Genomic DNA, 16,777 nt, shown 5'->3' with positions numbered 1-16,777 from the left:
AAAGTTAACAAAACATGCTTGCAAAATATTTACAACACATACAAGTATATCAAATAAAATATATCATAATGTTACAGAGATTTCTTGTGTATCAAGAAAATAATTCTAAAATTGGGCAAAGTACATTTTTCTTTACTGATCTACAATTGACCTCTGGACCTGGGAAAAATATTTGGTGTTCTTGATAAGACAAGGACCTTAAGTGAAAAGGGGAATAAATGTTGTTTTCTATCCACAAAGTTTATAAGGCTGCTATGTGGTGATACTTTGCTTTTATGTGCTCATGACCTTTTTAAATAGACTCCAACAAGTCACTCATACTAAGATATTTTTAGGAAATAGTTATAAATCTATACCATTTATCTTTCTCAGCTCTGCTTAAAAGTTAAACTGTATTAAGAAGAACCTACATAACATTTTTATAATAAACTTCAATGCATCCATAGGGTAGTATAATATGTGACAATTGAAGGTGGCATATACACAGGTGTCTGCTGACATGTGGAGGTGAACTTTTAAGATGTACAGTGAGGAAAAAGTCAATTTGCTGATACAGACACATGGACTATGGCAATGTGAGAGCTGAAAATATGTAAAAAGTATGATAAAACCAGTTAGTATTATAAATTATTATAAGACTAAGTTTTTGCTTTTTTTCCCTGTGATTTCTACAGTGAACATGTATAAGTTTTAGTAAAAGCTTATTATTAATGAAATAATCATTTCCCAAGGATTATTAGATATGAACCTTACACATGAAGACTAATGTCCCACTTTTTATTAATTAATTTATTTGAATTAGTATCTTCTGCTAACTTGTTTCTTCAAAAGTAATCTTTTTACTTAGATCTGTGCATGTATATTATGTTGTGTATACATTTTATTATGTACATATATTTTCATTATATATTTATTACATATATACAAATAATTATACATTAATCATTATATTTGTGCCCTTAAGAAAATAAAACTGCAAATATAAATGATTATTAATCTTGCAAAAGTACTGTTTTACTTCATGAGTTTTTTCTTTTCTTTTAATTGAACTCTCCATCTTTTCAATCCATGTATTCTCGAAACATAACCTTATAACCCCTTGGGTAGTAGACATATACTATTGCCTTTCAGGACCATTCCATCCTAAACCTTCATATTTACCTGACATGTTAGCCTGAGAAAGTTGAAAGGTTTAGAATTGTTGCATTAGGACTTGATCTCATGTGAAGTTGTTCCTCCCTCCTGTCAAGCACAGATAAAAAGATTCCTTTACTTTTGAAGAGAATAAAAGCAGAAAAAGCATTTCTAAAGTTAAAAACTTATTTAAAAAGACCTTTAAGTGACCTTTGAAATTTTATAATAGTTTTCATTACTAATATCAATCATTGGAAATATCTCATTTATATGTCAATCAATCTAAGCACTGAATAATGAACAGCACTTACCATTTGATTCCTGCATTTCCTTTTGTTTAAAGATTTTTGAAATCAAAGTGAGCATTAACAATGTTTTGAAAATTCATTGTTGTTATCTCAGCCTTCTTTTTGTCATAGTACTTTTAAAAACTATAATGTCTTTAAATGTCAATCATATGAAAATAAATGCTAGAGACCTGTGTGTGCCAAATCTCACTGTAAGCTACCATAGAGGGTGCCGTGCCCCATTATCTTACATTCAATAACAGAATTTTTAAAAAGCTACCAATTATAGTTATAATCATGAATTACAAGTGGCATTCCTAAGTCAGAGATATTAAAATGCAAAAATGGAACATCTTAGAATCATTGAAATACAATTGTATTTCTAATCTTTAAAACATACCACAAAGTAGATAGGATTGTATCATTTTACTTATCGGATTGTCGTGTTTCTTAGCAGTCATAGCAATAGTTATAATATCAAACAATTACTGAGCTGTTATTTGTACCAGGAACTGTTCAAAATACTCAGTATCACAATGGCATCTGGTGAGGTGTCCTTACTATTTTTATTTCCATTTTATTGATGAGGAAATTGAGGCACAGAAAAGCTAAGCCAAAGTGTGTGTCAAACCTAAGATGAATTGAATTCAAAGGCCAATGTCTTTGGATTCTAATAGGCTGTTCAGTGAGTGCTAATAAATATTGTTCTGTCTTCACAAGAAAATTAAAGATTTGTTCTGAAAACAGGAATACATGCAACTTAATGCTTACAATTACATGAATAATTACATGTTTTGAGTTTGTGTACTACAATTTTTTTTTTTTTTTTTTTTGTAGAGACAGTCTCACTTTATGGCCCTCAGTAGAGTGCCGTGGCCTCACACAGCTCACAGCAACCTCCAACTCCTGGGCTTCAGCGATTCTCTTGCCTCAGCCTCCCAAGTAGCTGGGACTACAGGCGCCCGCCACAAGGCCCGGCTATTTTCTGGTTGCAGTTTGGCCGGGGCCGGGTTTGAACCCGTCACCCTGGGTGTATGGGGCCGGCGCCCTACGGACTGAGCCACAGGCGCCGCCCAGTGTACTACATTTTTTTTTTTTTTTTTGTAGAGACAGAGTCTCACTTTATGGCCCTCGGTAGAGTGCCGTGGCCTCACACAGCTCACAGAAACCTCCAACTCCTGGGCTTAAGCGATTCTCCTGCCTCAGCCTCCCGAGTAGCTGGGACTACAGGCACCCGTCACAACGCCCGGCTATCCTTTTTTTTGTACTACAATTTTTTAAAAAGGTTCTCTCAGTTGTGTAGGAGTGCTTTGCATTTGGCTTGTGCAAGAGGCTATGCCTGGGTGTCAACTTTGTTGGTTGACAAGAACTGCGATCTGAGCATCAGAGATGCTGAAGAGAGGACTCCTCTGATAAAGGTATATAGTAGCCAAAAATTTCAGCATGAGATGGATTTGATTTAACCCCATAGAATAAAAATGAATTTATCTCATTTGAATATAACTAATGAGTGAAATCCGTGAAAGGTTTGTATTGCATTCCTAGAACTTATGATCTATTTCTTGGTCTAATACTGACAGGCCCTGCAATGTGAGAGACTGCAGTGTGTCACTCTCCTCTTAGAACGTGGTGCGGATCCCAATATTACAGATATTACAGATATCCACTGTAACTGCGATCTCCACAGCGTTAATGTAGAGATTACAACAAAACCCCCTGAACATGGTGCCACTACAGAGGTAATGAACAAGGTATAGATTAACAGACTTTATTTTGAAAATATTGGAAATGCATTTGTTTTAACATTGACATATGTAAGGGTTCAATTTTCCAAGTTTGGAAACTTAAGCATTCCCTAAATTAAAATATTTTGAAATAGCTCAATTGTCTAAGATTTCTGTTTAAATATTGGTACTTTCAAAGAAGGATGAGAGAGTGCAGCTTCTTTTATGCGTTTATGGCAAATAGTTGTGATAACACTGAATTTGTTGAAAGTTAAATTATTATTTCAAATGTTTTCCCATTCTGTTGTTTTTTTCTAATTATTGTAAAATAACACAGAAAAGCCAATTTATCCTACAAATGGGATTTATCTTAAAAATTTGACAAAAGAAATGTATTTTCTAAGAAATGGAAATCTTGCTGTTGACAGGTTCCTTAAAAAGTAATTTCTAGGAACCTGATTTGCCTCACATAAGCAAGGGGTAAAGAGGAAAACGGGGAAAGGAGAGTGATCAGAAACACACAGGCCAGTTTAAAAAACTACATAACTGGGCGGTGCCTGTGGCTCAACAGAGTAGGGTGCTGGCCCCATATGCCAGAGGTGGCGAGTTCAAACCCAGCCCCGGCCAAAAAACTGCAAAAATAAATAAATAAAAATAAAATTGGCCCCCCACCAGTGATCGCTCTCTGGCCGTCTCCAGCACCCTCGGCCCCCCACAGCCGTTGGTCCGGGCGGGGGAGGGAGAAAGTGAGACTCGGTGTCATCACCATCCATTGTCAGAAGGGTAGGAAACTGGAATCCAGCAGCAGCGAGCAGCAGCTGGGCGGTCACATCTGGAAATGCAAAGCCAACCTCCCCCCCACCTCCTCCTCCTCCACCCCCTCTCCTACCCTGGAACACTTCCAAAACCACTTCGCCTTCAGCCCCTGCCTTGGCCAGAGGGATTTATTTCATGGGGATGTGTTCAGGGAAGAGCGAATTCAGAAGGATATCGACGTCGTGATTCAGAAGTCCAGAGCCGAGAAGGACTGCCTGTTTGCAGATTTCAGATACTCAGACTCCACCTTTACTTTTACCTACGTCGGTGGCCCCAAAAGATTCCTTGGAAAACGACACAGCCATCAGTGATTCACAGGATACCCAATGCTGCCTCCCAATTTCAGAGCGTGCCAAGAATTATAAACCAGAGGCTTCAATTATATACAGTTTGGAAGTTTATGCAAAAGACATTTCTTCCCTACACCTTGTTATGCTTGTGATCTATCTTTTTATTCTTACTGGTTAACACTTAAAGCACCGAAGGTTTGGGGTTCTGGTCCTTCATCTCACTTGCAGTCAAGACATAGAGTTAGTGGTAGAAGAAACAGAAGGGTTGAAGAGGAAAATGGCAGCAGCTAAGGGGATAGAAAAGCAGGCTGAGTCCCTGCAGCCAGTGCTTACCAAAGGCAAGTCGGGATCAAAAGGAGCCCAGCACCCACTATGACAGCACACTGCTCTGGGTCCTGAGTGTCATCTTTCAGCCAGGAAATAATTGTGAAGATGTAACTCAGGTTTTAAAAATACACAAATAAGAATTGTTTATCATAACAAAAAAGATATGCCAAAAAAGAAGATAAAAGACATGATTCCTTTATCTCCTATAAACATATATTTTTTTGAGACAGTCTTTGTCACGCTTGGTAGAGTGCTGTGGAGGCTGAGCTCATAGCAACCTCAAACTCTTGGGCTTACGCGATTTTCTTGCCTCGGCCTCCGGGTGACTGGGATTAAAGGCTCCCACCACAATGCCTGGCTATTTTTTAGAGATGGGGTCTCATTCTTGCTCAGGCTGGTCTTGAGCTCAGGCAGGCAGTCCATCTGCCTCGGCCTCCCAGTGTGCTCGGATTACAGGCGTGAGTCACACTGCCTGGCCTCCTATTACCATATTAGAATTGAATTTTTTATGTGTCTACATGTATATAAAATGTATATGCATCCAAGGATCATGTTGTACTCTTTTGAGACCTCACTTTTTTCACCTGAGAATATAACACCAGTGTATTTCCTTTAGAAAGGATCTGAGAATAAATAACATGTAAAAAATTGAATTTTCCAATCAAAGAGTGTGACTCTGCATGATAAAAAATCTAATACTTATATTAGAAAATATTATAAAATTAGAAATTACATGTTTAGCACATTGTTAGGAGTTGCCTACATATGTACACCCTTCATTACATGAATAGATATTCTTTCCTGTGGTCATGGGTAGTTTGGTGTCTTTTGAAGTGTATCTTCTTTGTTTAAAAGGGTTTTCTGTCCAGGTAAATCAGGATCAAATGGGATTTTGACCACGGTACTCTAAAATTCCTTTAAAGTACCTGCTACCTCTTCTTTCTCTGGGCCTTTGCACATGCTGCCTGGAGCACTGACTCACATTTTAACCTCCTTTCTCTTTCTTGGCTCATTCCTACTCAGCTCTCATTGTTGAGATCCTTGCTATCCCAAATTCTCCTGTGAGGCCTTTCCTGGCATCTTAGTTTGAATGATTCTGATACATGTTTCTAATAAAAAAAGAAAGATTTATACAGAAAATAAAAATAAATAAAATTAAAAAATTATGTAACTGCGGGAAATACCAAGAAGAGGGTTTTTTAACTTTGATTAAGTCAACAAATGTTTTTTACAAGTAGATTTTTCTCAATCATAATAGTAGCAAATCCTTTACCTTTTTTTTAGTTGAAGCTGTAATATGAACTATCGTAACACATATTTTAGGGTCACAGAGCTTCAGCATAATCAGGATCTCAGTTTGAAACACTGAAAACCATGAAGTTAGTAAGAATACATATAGGAACTTTTTTAATAATTCAGTTCAATAGTCCTAGGAACTAGTTATCCATTTGGTTAAAATCTGGGAAAATTCAGTATTAATACAAATAGACTGTAACAGAATATATATTGGAAAACATTCAAAGTGGATATTATGAATTTTTTATAGCAAATTTTATTCCATATAGGGGCCTGATTTTTTTTCCTTTTGTAGAACATATGGTGCTAAAGAAAGGCAAGATTTTACATGCAAATACTTGCTTCATTCACAACCATTTGGAAACACATGTATAACAACTATAAAAACAGTCTATAGTTCAGTTATGACCCATAGATAGGTTTAGTATCCTTCCATACATTGAACCAACATGTATTAAGAAACAGGAAAAATCTGGATTTCAGGCTTTACTTAAGGAATCATCAAATCTTGTGTCAGGCTTCTCTTGAGGAATCTCTAGGTGTCCCTTGAGCCCATCTTACTGTTCAGTATGCTGTGGCAAGGTTGGCCCTTGATAGGAGGCATAGGCTTTCCAGTTTGCTGCTGCACCCACCTAACTCTGGTCACATACTGTGCCTGCACAAGTATTTGAACGTATGATTCCTGTTTTATAGTGTATGTTGATAAAACTTTCAAGGTTTTCCAGATAGATTATATTTGTCTGTAGTATGTAAGCTATAGTTTTTATTAGTCCCTTAGTGATGGGGTCAGATCTTAGAACTTAGAAAATGCCTTTTAAAAACATTGTCTTTGCATCTACTAAATAATTGTTTTCCTGTTAGAACACCTATAAGCCTTTTTAAGTTAAGCATGGTTGTAGTTGGATAGATTATGCATATTGCAGAAGACATATGTTTCTCCTCAGCACCATCCCTTAAAAATGCTAATGATTTGGTGCCTTTACTTAGGCTGTAAATAATTCATGTAGGTCAGTATTAGAACTTCTATTGAGAAACCATAGTATTTCTGCTTTATATTTTGCCTAAAATAAACATATTTTAAAGAGAAACCAGAAAAAAATGCATTAGAAAGGTAAATATGCGTTAGGTTTCCAGATACCATTTTCATCAAGAATAAAATTTCTTAGTGAGCTTTCTAACAGCTGAGATAAAAATTGATAATCTTTTTTTTTTTTTTTAAGACAGAGTTTCACCATGTCGCCTTTGGTAGAGTGCTGTAGTATCACAGCTCACAGCAGCCTCCCAAGTAAAAAATTGATAATCCTGTAACAGGAGACATCCCATGGGCCATTTAATAATTAGCAAACAAAGTTTATTTGAAGCCTAGCTTTTCTTCACTCAGAAAACCTTTGTGAATCATTTGAAGCAGGAATTACAGACGAATTGGCATCTGGGGTCTTGTCACCATCAATAGAAGACAGTCCTTTGAGTTGGTATCACCTGGTGAAATCCTCCCCCTTTGTTGGAAAGCTTTCAAACCTGTGTCACAGAAACTCTAATTTCTCAACTGTTAGTGTTTGCCTCAAAAATGTATTGCCAAAGAGGGATTAAGCAAATTTAAGAGATTGCTTTAATATTGCACATATAATGGAAAGTTTGGTAATATTTCTCATGCATAGATGATCACAGAAACTTTGTGTTGGGGTACATACTTCTTTCAGTTATCTTTGAAATCCAGTGTAAGAAATGTTGATCTGGGGTAATAATTTGGATCATTAACTCAATAAAAATACTGAAAATGTTTACTACTATAACTTAGGGTAGGGGGATATAGAGATATTAATAATAGATACTGCCTCTGCCCACAAGAAGCTCTTGGTTTAGATGAGAAACAATAAAATAATTACAATATACTGTGGTAAATGCTGTGATAGAAGCAAAGATTCTTGGAAGCTGTAAATGTCTGAACTGAGTTTTGGAGGTAACCTGAGTTGATATGATAAGGCATGAGAGGTGTTTCCAATGGAAGGAGTGGCACATTGGAAAGCACAGAGTACTGAGAAGGAAGAGGCAACTTTTTATTTATTTTCTATATTACATGTACAATTTTAGGACCTTATATAAGGTTTTTCACTTCAGTTGAAAAATGTATAATTTTTTCACTTATTATATTAATTGTTTTTGCTGTATTGCAGATGTTAGAAGTTTTAATTAAGAAAATATACATCTAGTTGATGGTTGTAAGAGGTGTAGTAATTAGTTCTTTTTTTCTAAACCTGAGTGGTGTTCTGGAGTGGTAATACTCTCTCTCCTCAGAAATGTTAAACGAACAATAACATTAACTCATGATTATAACACAGATTTTCAGTTACGCAGAAAAGCAGTTATTTTGACTGGGCGATATGAAGGACAGTATACAGAAGGATTTATCTTTTCTTTCAATATTGACTGATACTTGTTTGTAACTTGGTGTTTTGGTGATATATTAGCTGACAGGCTTTAGTTAGTTTTATAAAATGTGGACTTAAACTTGTAGTTTACTTTATGACTTAATACAAACTTCTTCACTCTTTCCTAGTATTTTTCAACCTCTGTTGCTTATATAGTTTTCCTTTAGAATGTTCTGTTCCCCATAAATAGGAGCTGGGATTTTCTCTTTTGAATGACTCAGTGAGTCTTTGCTTTAAGTTGTTTTCTATGAAGAATATTGATGTTAGATTATCCTTAAGTGACTATTAATTGCTATTAGCAGATCCTGTGGCTTCATCAGCTTTTTTTCCATGTTCACTTATAGTGTAGTTCAATGTTTTAATTTTATTTTTATTATTTATTTATTATTACTATTTTATTATCTTTTTTTTTTTTAGAGACAGAGTCTCACTTTGTCGCCATTGGTAGAGTGCTGTGGCATCACAGCTCACAGCAACCTCCAACTTTTGGGCTTAGGCTATTCTCTTGCCTCAGCCTCCCAGGTGGCTGGGACTACAGGCACCTGCCACAATGCCTGGCTATTTTTTGTTTCAGTTTGTCCAGGGCCAGGTTTGAACCCAATGCCCTTGGTATATGTGGCTGGTACCCTACTCACTGAGCCACAGGCACTGCCCGTTTAATGTTTTATTTTTAATTGGTCTGGGAAGAGAGAAGAAAGCTTTATCTGGATGAACTTTTCCTTGAATAAGAAAAGCCATAGGTGGGTGATAAAGGGTAAACAGAGAGGCTTTAGATTCCCCAAAGCCTGGGTTGGATTCCTGGCTTTTCCACTTGCTAGGAGTGACATTAGGAACATTATTTATCACCAAATGTGTTTTCTGATCTGAAAAGGAGCATAATCTTCCAAGGATTATGGACCTTAGGCAAGAAAATTGCTTAAGACTAAGAGTTTGAGGTTGCTGTGAGCTGTGATGCCGTGGCACTCTACCCAGGGTGACAAAGTGAGACTCTTTCTCAAAACAACAACAACAAAAAAAGATGAATTAATGCTAAATTATAACTATTGCAACTTTTTCATCAGGTGAAATTTCATGGTTTGGTTGAGATAGTTTTAGAATGGCAATGAGATAGCCACAGGAAAAGCAAAAGAACAGAGTAGCTACAAGTAGCAATGAATGCAGGATTCTTAAGACTTTTAAGTCCTTTAACCTTAGGGATTTCAATTTTGTTTATTTTATTCCAAGCATAGCCCCTATACATGGGATAAAGACAGTGTCACAACTCTGCTTTCTCTCAGTAGTTATTTGGGTCTTGAAAGGTCCACTTGAGTAGAAGCTGTTGTACATTCTCTGTTGTACTATTATGCTCTAGACCCTCCTCCTTGAAATTATCAGGAACTTGAAGGGTTTTAAAGTGCAAGAAAGGCAATCCTCTTTTATAAGGCAGAAAGCAGAGAAGAAGAACTTTATAATCATTCTGTTTCCCTTGATTGTGTTGCTGCATTGTTGCCATGGAAACTGGTCCTGCAGTCTGGTAATTATGGACCTTTCCTACTAGGAATTCTTTGCTGATTCAGATGCCTCAGTCTCCATGGTCAACCACACTTAAACTTTCAAGTAACACTTTTTTTAGTTCACATACATATGCTTATATGCTTGGTCATCGTTCCAAAAGTATCAGTATCCTACTCTGGCAGCTAGGCCTCCAACCTTTAGCCACACAAACACATAGTGAGCAAAGATATCCCACCCCATACTTATATGGAGCTTATACGGAGCCCACATTTTAGTTTAGACTTAGTCTAATCCTTTGTAAATTGTCCTTTAAAGTCCTTTTCTCTAGCAAATAGTAGTTGAGATTGCTCTAAACTGTCAGAGAGTTTCAATTAATGTTGCAGGAAAAGATAGGAGTTCCGTTTTTTCTTTGTTACCAGTTCTATGCCCTGAAGCCTACTTATAGCCTGTGCAGCACTTTTTCTTAGGCTGTGAGAGATCCCATATCCTTCTCTAGTAGTGGACACCAACTTCTCCTTGGCCCTCAAATGATCTGTCCTCCATAATTATGAAAATATTTCAAGATACTTGGTTCTCTACCTCAAAATTTAGAAAGGTTTTCAAATTCTATGTCAAATTCTAACAAGCTGCTGGATGTAAATCTCTAAATCTGAACAGGTTAGTTGGATTTCCATGACAAATCAATACCAAAGCAAATAGACAACCTTACCCAATAAGAAAGGTTATTTGCATATTTTGTATCAGACAAAAGCTTAATAACTGGATCTACAGAAAACTCAATTAATAAACACAAAAAGAGCCAAGAATCCCTTATACCACAGGGCAAGAGAGATGAATAGAACCTTCTCTGAAGAAGACAGATGAATGAAAAAATAACAATCATATGTAAAATGCTCACCATCCCTAATTATTTGAGAAATGCAAATCAAAACCAGTCTGAAATGTCACCTAACCCCATTGAGAATGGCCCACATCATAAAGTCTCAAAACTACTGATGCTGACATGGATGTGGAGAGAGGGGACACTTTTGCACTGCTGGTGGGACTGCAAACTAGTATAACCTTTTTGGAAGGAAGTATGGAGAACCCTCAAAGAACTCAGATTACACCTCCCATTTGATACTGCAATCCCATTACTGGTCATCGACCCAGAAGGAAAAGGAAAAAAAAAATCTGTTTACCATAAGGACACTTGCGCTAGACTGTTTACCACAGCTCAATTTACAATTGCTAAAATGTGGAAACAGTCTAAATACCCACCAACCCAGGAATGAATTAGCAAGCTGTGGTATATGTATACCATAAAATACTATTCAACCACTAAAAAAGATGGAGACTTTACATCTTTTGTATTAAACTGGATGAAGTGGCACACATTATTCTTAGCAAAGTATCACAAGAATGGAGAATCAAGAATCCTATGTACTCAATTCTGATATGAGAACAATTAGTGACCTAGCACACGGTGGAGGCTAAGGACGGGGAGAACAGAGAAAGAGAGAGGGAGTAAGGGGTTATGGGGGGGTGGTACAATTTTTGGGAGTGGAACACTATTATTGAAGGGTCTTATCTGACACAAACAATCAATGTAACCTGGTTCTTTGTACCCTAAATGAATTCCCCCCTAAAAAAAATACTTACATACAAAAGTAGAACTTTGTGCTTGCTTTCGCAACACATATAATAAAATTTAAACAATACATAGACAATTAGCATAACTCATGTGCAAAGGTCACACGCAGTTTCTTGAGACACTTCTTATTTTGCACAGTCCTTGGATGCTCTCTGAATTATTTGACAAACTATAATAGTATGAGTCAAAGCAAAGTGGGCAGCACTCAATAGTGAAACTGTGATGTTCTCTAAAAAAAATTTTGTGTAAGATGATCTATGAAATGAGAATGGAGCTGAATAACACCTAGGATGTTGTGTGCAATGTGTTGTTGTTATATTTCAGAAATGACAGTGTCCTCTTGGATCTCCTTCATGGAACTTAAAGAAGTAGGGATTTTTGTCTTCCACATCAATTGGAGATGAGCATGGAGATTAAATAACAAAGATCTGCTGGTTCACAGTTTGAGTAGGAAGAGAGAATAGTAGGAGTACAGGTCTTGACATCTATTAGTTTTCTACCATTATAATGGGGGAAATTTACTTTGTTATCTAATTTAGTGAGCTAATGTATTTACAAATAAATTTTGTTGAAAACTATGAAACAGCTGAGATGACCTTGTTACTGGATGAGCAGAGTTTGGCCACCTGTCACTGTCAGCCAATATGGAGAGATGGGGATAGGTGCACCAAACTTTATTTGTCAGAAGTCCATCAATTGTGCAGAAGATGAGAGTGGCCTCTCCAAGACTGTTCTGTTATTTCCAAAATCACAGTTTTTTACTGTTGGGGATTCACTGAGGGTACAAAGAACCAGGTTACACTAATTGCAGTTGTCAAGCAAAGTTCCTCTTATAAATGTGTTCCTCCCCCCCCAAGAGGTGTGCCAAACACTGTGACTTTCCCCTCCTTCCCTCTCTCCACTCCCCAATTCCCCACCCCTCAATATGTACTAGGTCATCAATTGTCCTCATACCAAAACTGAGTATATAGGATTCTTGCTTGTCCATTCTTGTGATGCTTTACTAAGTAGGATGTGTTCCACCTCCATTCAAATTAATACAAAAGATGTATAGTGTCCATCTTATTTAGTGGCTGAATAGTATTCCATAGTATACATATACCACAGCTTGTTAATCCATTCCTGGGTTAGGGGGCATTTAGGCTGTTTTCACATTTTGGCGCGATTGTAACTTGAGCTGCAATAAACAGTCTAGTGCATGTGTCCTATGGTGAAAGGATTTTTTTTCTTCTGGGTAGATGCCCAGTAATGGGAGGATCAAGTGGGAAGTCTAGTTTGAGTTCCTTGAGGCTTCTCCATACTTCCTTCCAAAAGGTTGTATTAGTTTGCAGTCCCAGCAGCAGTGTAAAAGTATTTTCTTCTCTCCACATCCACATCAGCATCTGTAGCTTTGAAACTTTGTGTTGTGGGCCATTCTCATTGGGGTTAAATGATATCTCACACTGGTTTAGATTTGCATTTCTCGAATAATTAGGTATGATGAGCATTTTTTCATATGTTTGTTATTTTCTCATTTGTCTGTCTTCTTTATCGAAGGTTCTGTTCATCTCTCTGGCCCATTGATAGAAGGGATTGTTGGCTCTTTTTCTGTTGCTTAGTTTGAGTTTTCTGTAGATCCTAGTTATCAATCTTTTGTCCAATTCATAATATGCAAGTATCTTTTCCCATTCTAATGATTGTACATTTGCTTTGGTTGTTGTCCCCTTAGCTGTACAGAAGCTATTAAGTCTAATTAAGTCCTGTTTTTTTTTTTTTTCTACTGTTGAAAATGCCACTGAAGTCTTGTTCATACAGTATTTTCCCAGGTTGATGCCTTCGAGTGTTTTTCCAGTATTTTCTTCAATGATTTTTATTGTTTTATTCCTTATATTTACTTTTATCTATCTTGAATAAATTTTAGTGAGTGGTGAAAAGTGAAGGTCTAGTTTCAGTTGTTTACAAGTGGTTATCCATTCTCCCAGCACCATTTACTGAATAGGGATTCTTTCCTCCAGTGTATGTTCTTGTTTGCTTTATCAAAGTTTAGGTTGCTGTAAGATGTTAGTTTCATTTCCTGGTTTTCTATTTGGTTCCAAATGTCTACATCTTTATTTTTGTGCCAGTACCATGCTGTTTTGATCACCATGTCATTGTAGTACAGCCTAATATATGGTAGGCTGATTCCCTCAGCTTTGTTTTTATTACTAAGGATGGCCTTAGGTAGACATGGTTTTTTCCTGGTTCCATAAAAAACAAAGAATTATTTTTTCCAAGCCTTGAAAGTATGATGTTTGTATTTTAATGGGAATTGTATTAAATCTGTAGATTGCTTTGGAAAGTATAGATATTTTAACGTTGTTGATTGTTCCCAGCCATGAGCATGGAATGTTCTTCCATTTGTTAATACCCTCTGCTATTTCTTTTCTTATGGTTTCATAATTTTCTTTATAGAGATCCTTCACCTCTTTTCTGAGGTATATTCCTAGGTATTTTATTTTCTTTGAAACTACTCTGAGGGGAAGTGTGTCCTTGATTGTCTTCTCATCCTGGCTACTATTATTGATGTATATAAAGGCTACTGATTTGTAGAGATTAATTTTATGTCCTGAGACCTTAATGTATTTTTTTTATTCAATCATAGCTGTGTACATTAATATGATCATGGCGCACCATACACTAGTTTCATAGACCGTTTGACACATTTTCATCACACTGGTTAACATAACCTTCCTGGCATTTTCTTATTTATTGCGCTAAGACATTTACATTCCACATTTACTAAGTTTCACATATACCCTTGTAAGATGCACCGAAGGTTACGCCTACAGTAGGATTACACCTTGCTGTATTTTTTGATCACTTCCAGGAGTCTTGTGATTGACCCTTTGGGGTTCTCTAAGTATAAGATCATATCATCGGCAAAGAGGGAGAGTTTGACCTATTCTTCCCCCGTTTGTATGTCCTGTATTTCCTTCTCTTGCCTGATTGTATTGGCTAGAACTTCCAGCACTATGTTGAATTAGTAGTGGCAATAGAGGACAACCTTTTCTGGTTCCAGTTCTAAGTGGAAAAGCTTTCAGTTTTGCTCTGTTTAGTATAATACTAGCTGTGGGTTTGTCGTAGATAGCTTTGAACAGTTTAAGAAATTTTCCACCTATACCTGTATTCTTCAGTGTTCTAATTAGAAAAGGATGCTGGGGTTTATCAAACGCTTTTTCTGCAGGTATTGAGAGGATCAGGTCTGCATTTTTGCTTCTTTTAATATGGTATATAACAAAATCACAGTTTTATACATAAAAGTTAAAAGAAAGAATCATACTGACCCTTATATTAAACAGCAGTAATTAATATTTATTTTAAATAACAAAAATCACCATAACCCATGATCTGTAACAAACAATAATTGACATAACCCATGATCCATATGACATTTCAATTCAGAAATTAATCTCCTTAATCCATTGCCTTAACCTATTTAAGATATGCAATTTTAGGTTAAAACCATATTTACAAAACAACAAGGATGGAAGACATGAGGCAGAGGTCACATAGGACATAACTGTCATCTCAGCCCTAGCCTGACTAACTCCATCTTATTCTCACTACATGTTCTGTCAACCTGATTTATAAGCCACAGGGTAGAAAACAACCAATACCCAAAAAAGTAGGACTCAATACATATGTACTGGAAAATTCAACATTAGAATATTACAAACTATGGGGCAGCACCCTTAGCTCAGTGGGTAGGGTGCTGGCTACATACACCAAGACTGACCAGTTGGAACCCTCCCAGGGCAGCTAAAACAACAATGACAACTGCAACAGCAACAACAACAAAAATAAACAGGCATTGTGGCCTGAAATTGTAGTCCTGGCTACTTGGAATGCTGAGGCAAGAGATTTGCTTAAGCCCAATAGTTTGAGGTTGCTGTGAGCTGTGACACCACACACTCTACTCATTGTGACAGTGATACACTGTCTCAAAGAAAACAAATGTTTTGACCTGTAAGGTGCTCAGAATAGATCCTTTTCTATTTGATTCCTTCTATTTAATTCTGTTGATGAACAGAATTGTTAAGTAAATAATCTTTATTCCTTTGCCCATTTAACAAATAACTATCAAGTGTCTTTTAGGTAGTAAGCATTTTTCTAATGTTATAGAAGACAAACATTTAAAAAAATACTATCACAAACCAGTTTTTGTTTTTGTTTTTCTTTTTTTATTTTTATTTATTTATTTTTTATTTTTTTGTAGAGACAGAGTCTCACCCTATGGCTATCGGTAGAGTGCCGTGGCATCACACGGCTCACAGCAACCTCTAAATCTTGGGCTTACGCGATTCTCATGCCTCAGCCTCCCGAGCAGCTGGGACTACAGGCATCCGCCACAACGCCCGGCTTTCTTTTGGTTGCAGTTTGGCCAGGGCTGGGTTTGAACCCGCCACCCTCGGCATATGGGGCTGGCGCCCTACTCACTGAGCCTCAGGTGCCGCCCCTTCTTTTTCTTTTTTTGAGACAGACTTTCACCATGTCACCCTGGGTAGAGTGCTGTGGCGTCACAGCTCACAGCAACCTCCAATTTTTGGGCTTAAGCGATTCTCTTGCCTCAGCCTCCCAAGTAGCTGGGAGTACAGGTGCCCACCACAATGCCTGGCTATTTTTTTTTTTTTTTTGCAGTTGTCACTGTTGTTTAGCTCGCCCAGGCCAGGTTTGAAACCTTCAGCTTCTGTGCTGTGGTACTGAGTCACGAGCTAGTTATTATCACTGTTGTTTTAATTATTTACTACTTTCTTCAATGTTTACTGTGTGCCACTTGGCCTCTGCAAGCACATGCTTATATTGTTTCTTATGTATTTATTATGTTATGTTATGCCAGCCACATTTAGTCCATGCAAAGAAATTAAAGCTTTAAGAAATGAATGAGATATAAGGTAAGCAGGCAGAGTGAACAACAGTCTTCCAGAGAAAGAAGCAAAATAATGATGCTTCTAGAAGAAACACCTAACCAGATTACATAATTGTCAGAAGGAAGAGCAAGTGCAAAATCTGATGTTCATAAGAAGCCTTTTCAGGACATTGGAGAGGTTCAGTTTTACAGGGAATGAGATGAAAACCTGGCTCAGGAGGGAGGAGACAAATGGCTGACTGAAGCCAGCTTTCCACAGAGGCTCCCATCCAGAAGGAGATTTAAAGGACAAAAATTTAGCAAATAAGCTGGTGGATTTGAGCTGCACTAAGAGATAAGGTTGAAGAACGCACGTCAACCCCGCTGAGTTGAGCTGTGACCACAAGGATACAAACAAAAGGTACAATATACATCACGAAGCGGACGGTAGTTCCCTCCGCCATGAGAACAGCTTGGAGTGTC

The 16,777-nt window shown here is 37.1% G+C and overlaps 1 protein-coding gene and 1 non-coding gene across 3 annotated transcripts in view; both read left to right on the top strand.

Annotated features, from left to right (window-relative positions):
• The window catches only part of LOC128579371 (solute carrier family 5 member 4-like), a 51,757-nt gene extending 42,838 nt beyond the window's left edge, over positions 1-8,919 (top strand). For both annotated transcript variants that reach the window (XM_053581503.1, XM_053581504.1), the window contains 2 exons: positions 3,002-3,172; positions 7,099-8,919. In XM_053581503.1, coding sequence (XP_053437478.1) covers positions 3,002-3,172; positions 7,099-7,182 — 255 coding nt within the window. In that variant the 3' untranslated portion in view covers positions 7,183-8,919. The remainder of the gene's footprint in view (positions 1-3,001; positions 3,173-7,098) is intronic.
• A 2,537-nt stretch (positions 8,920-11,456) lies between these two features.
• On the top strand, positions 11,457-11,563 carry LOC128579390 (U6 spliceosomal RNA). The gene has a single exon (XR_008378137.1). It is a non-coding gene; the product is annotated as a U6 spliceosomal RNA (small nuclear RNA).
• Positions 11,564-16,777: the final 5,214 nt, after the last annotated feature.

This window comes from Nycticebus coucang, unplaced genomic scaffold (genome assembly GCF_027406575.1).
Source record: "Nycticebus coucang isolate mNycCou1 unplaced genomic scaffold, mNycCou1.pri scaffold_49, whole genome shotgun sequence".
NCBI classification, from domain to species: Eukaryota; Metazoa; Chordata; class Mammalia; order Primates; family Lorisidae; genus Nycticebus; species Nycticebus coucang.
This window is presented reverse-complemented; position numbering and strand designations above follow the sequence as displayed.